The 3,717-nt window shown below is 35.8% G+C and overlaps 1 protein-coding gene across 1 annotated transcript; it reads right to left on the reverse strand.

Annotated features, from left to right (window-relative positions):
• Positions 1-1,038: 1,038 nt before the first annotated feature.
• LOC101977996 (olfactory receptor 56B2) lies at positions 1,039-3,406 on the reverse strand. The gene is made up of 2 exons (XM_005342296.2): positions 3,399-3,406; positions 1,039-1,999 (listed from the first exon to the last, which is right to left on the reverse strand). Exons 1-2 carry the CDS (start codon positions 3,404-3,406, stop codon positions 1,039-1,041), a joined length of 969 nt encoding a protein of 322 aa, XP_005342353.2.
• Between the last annotated feature and the right edge of the window lie 311 nt (positions 3,407-3,717).

Raw genomic sequence — 3,717 nt, forward strand, 5'->3', positions numbered from 1 at the left:
TATATAGACACAATACATATTTTATTTATCTTTATGCCATTCCGAGGATTGAACCTAGTGCCTCACTCATGCAAGGCAAGTGTTCCATAACTGAGACACAACTCCAGTGTCTATATATGTTTTATATCAGTGCAATTCAGAATAGCCAATTTATTTAACCAATCTATGTGTCTGTCAATAGATGAATGCATAAAGAAAATGTGATAATACAACACACACAAACACACACACACACACACACACATATATATATATATATATATATATACACACACAATAGAGTTTTATTAAGCCTTAAATAAGAATAAAATTATGACTTTTGCAGGAAAATGAATGAAAATTGAGAGTATTATATTAAGTGAAATAAACCAGACTCAGATGGTCAAGCATTGTATATTTTCTCATATGTGCAAGGTTAGAAAAAAGTGAGTGAAAAAATGGGGTTCTCATAAAATTATAAGGAAGGCATAGAGCTGAGAAAGGGAATTCAGAGGCAGAAGAGGAGAAAAAAAGAGGAAGGACTAGGGAGTGAAAGTGACTAATTTTGTTATATGTGTGTACAAATATGTCACAATGAATCTCATTATACATGTAATTATAATGCATTAATAAATATTAATTAAAATAGCTCCTATTTTATCAATAATTACATCAAAATAAAAGTACTATACACTCAGTTTAATAGTAGATATTGATAAATATTTGCTCTAACCATATTTACTCAACATTATTTGAACATTCTAGTCATGGAAAATACATAATATAATAAATTGTAAATTCTTCATATCTTTCCCTTGGATTTATTGAAACAAATAGCATCATATGTTACTCTTGTCATGAGATTTTTGCGGGTAATACAGAGATTTCAAATATTAGCTCCACATGTATTGTTCAGAAGCTTCTGTTGCTGCCATAGCTTTCCTATGAAAATTGAAAAGATGCTACTGTATGTCTATTATTAACTTTTCATATTTGCAGTTGCTGAACACTGTAGTGGGGTAGCTATGTGGAGAAAATAAAAAGCATGTATTCTCCATTTTAGTTGCTCTTCATGTTCAGCCTAAGCAACTTGCATAAGCCCTGCCTGAGCTCCTTGTTCTTGAGGGCATACACCATGGGGTTGAGAGCAGGGGGGATAACATTGTGTAGCACATTGAGTAGAACTGGGATGAGGGGAAGTTTCATTCCTCCACTATGAGTGATGGAAATAACAACAATGACAGTGTAGAAGAATAGAATTAAGATGAGGTGGGAAGTGCAGGTATTTAGGGCCTTGGATGCAGCTTCTTTGGAGTTGAGCTTCAGTACAGACTGAAGAATCAAAACATATGATACAATAATCAAACCCAGATCGCTTCCCATAATCAGCCAAGCCAAAAATATCTGATTGATACTGTTGATTTTCCTGTCATCACAGGAGAGGCTAGTGACTCCAAGATTAGTACAAAAACAGTGCTCAATTTGATTATGAAGACAGTAATTTTTCTGAGCAGCTAAGATGGGCACTGAAATTGTACTTAGACAGTTTCTAACTGCCATGAACAAGGTTGCTTTGATCACAAAAGAGTCAGTAACTATTGATGGATATCTCAGAGGTCGGCAAATGGCTACATACCTATCTATAGCCATGCAGACAAAGATGCCTGACTCCATGGCCACAAAACAATGGATGGCATACATCTGAGCAAAGCACTCAGGGAGGCTGATGGCCTTAGCATTAAACCATAAGATGGCCAAAATCTTGGGCATGATGGTGGTAGCCAGGCCCATGTCCACCACAGCCAGGATGCCCAGGAAATGGTACATGGGCTGATGCAGACTTGCCTCTTGGTAGATGGTGGTCAGGATCAGGATGTTGGCCCCAAGGGCTAAGAGGTAGAGCAGAGCCAGGGGTAGTGAGAGCCAGCGCTGCCAGCTATGGATGCCTGGGAATCCCATCAGAATGAACTCAGAGACCTGGAACTGAGAGCTGTTGGAATCTCTGAGATCCTGGAACATCCTTTAGTAATAGAAAATAAAAGCTGAATGTTACACCTCTTAAATATCAATCTGAGAGTGTTGGAAATTGTCTGACTCAGGATCATGATATTAAAGAGAATTTAGGATCCTTCAGGTTCTCATCCTTTCACTCCCTTTTTATACTTCTTTCCTATGAAAAGGGAATTCCAATAGAAGACACAATCCATTCATTTATTCAATAAACCATTTTAAAATTCCATCAACTTGGTAATTTTTTTCCATGTTTTTAACTAAAGAACTGACTATTAGATAAAATCAGGACTGTTAAAGATCATTCATGTTGTAGGTCATAATAGCAGCAGAAGATGAAGGTGATCTGATATCACAGTCTGACTGTGAGGTTTGGCTTTGCTAATGAATTGGTTGCTTTAGAGATCTAAAGTGCAGACACAATAAAGGTTTTTTTTATGTATGAAACTTCGGTTGATGGAGGTTACATAATAATTTTTTTAAATTATGTATTTGAGATATTATGAACTTATATGTGTGTGTAGAGATATATATTAAAACAAACATACTTTAAGTCATAATTAATGATGGTGGAATTAAGCTAGACATATAGATGTGGTTTTAATAGTAAATATTTAGGTGGTATTGGAGATTGAACCTAGGGCATCACATACACTGGGCAATCACTGCAACAATGGGCTACATCCCAATTCCTAATAATTAAATTTTTTATTCATAGATAACATGCATGCACAAATGTATGCACAAGCCATGCATACATAAAGTTCTCTGCATGATTATACAGTGAAAACACTTGTTTAAACTAGAAACAGATCAGCTTCCCTTATACCCCACTGAAAATTGCTTTCTCCTTTCCTTGTCCCCAAAGGTAAGCAAAATCCTAAGAGGTAAATGTTACATAAACTTCATCTTTTATACAAGAATTTTAATACAGATTTTTAAACCCAAACAAAATAAATAAAATAGTATAATATACCTGTCTCTTATCTTCAACATTGTCACTAATTGCTGAAAAATTGCAATCTTTACTTGTTCATTTCTGTCTTAATCTGATTTTTTCTCCTGTGGTAAAAAAAAAAAAAAAAAAAAAACAATGAGAACAACTTTAGAGGAGGAAAAGTTTATTTGGGGGCTCACAGTCTTGGAGCAATCCATAGATGGTGGCCTCCATTACTCTAGGCTAGGGGAGGCAGAATGTCATGGAAGAAGTGTGTGCCAGAGGAAAGCAGATGAGAACAAAGCACCAGGAAGCAGAGAGTGAGGTCCACTCAACAGGAGCAAAATATTTACTTCATAGCCATGTCCCCAGAGATGCACCTCCTCCAGCTACACCCTACCTGCCAACATTTACCACCCAGTTAATCCCTATTAGGGAATTAATGTACTGATTTGGTTAAGGCTCTCATAACACAATCATTACACCTCTAAACTTTCTTGTATTGTCTCACTCATGTGCTTTTGGGGGACACCTCAAATCCAAACCATAACACTCTGTCTCAATAAATTTAACTTAAGAGTCAACTCTTAACTATTAGGTGTTGATGTAACAAAAACAAGTAGAAAAAATGGGGAAAACATGGATGCCCTTAGTTGATAAAAGGATATATATAGCTGAAGTGACCTGTGTTGTATTCTCAAGAGTTTATATTCCCAAACTCTCTCTAAATATCCTATCTATGTCTCTCATCACACCTTCACAGTTATAATTTTAATTTGTAATATTGGTTT

Source organism: Ictidomys tridecemlineatus, chromosome 4 (assembly GCF_052094955.1).
Source record: "Ictidomys tridecemlineatus isolate mIctTri1 chromosome 4, mIctTri1.hap1, whole genome shotgun sequence".
NCBI classification, from domain to species: Eukaryota; Metazoa; Chordata; class Mammalia; order Rodentia; family Sciuridae; genus Ictidomys; species Ictidomys tridecemlineatus.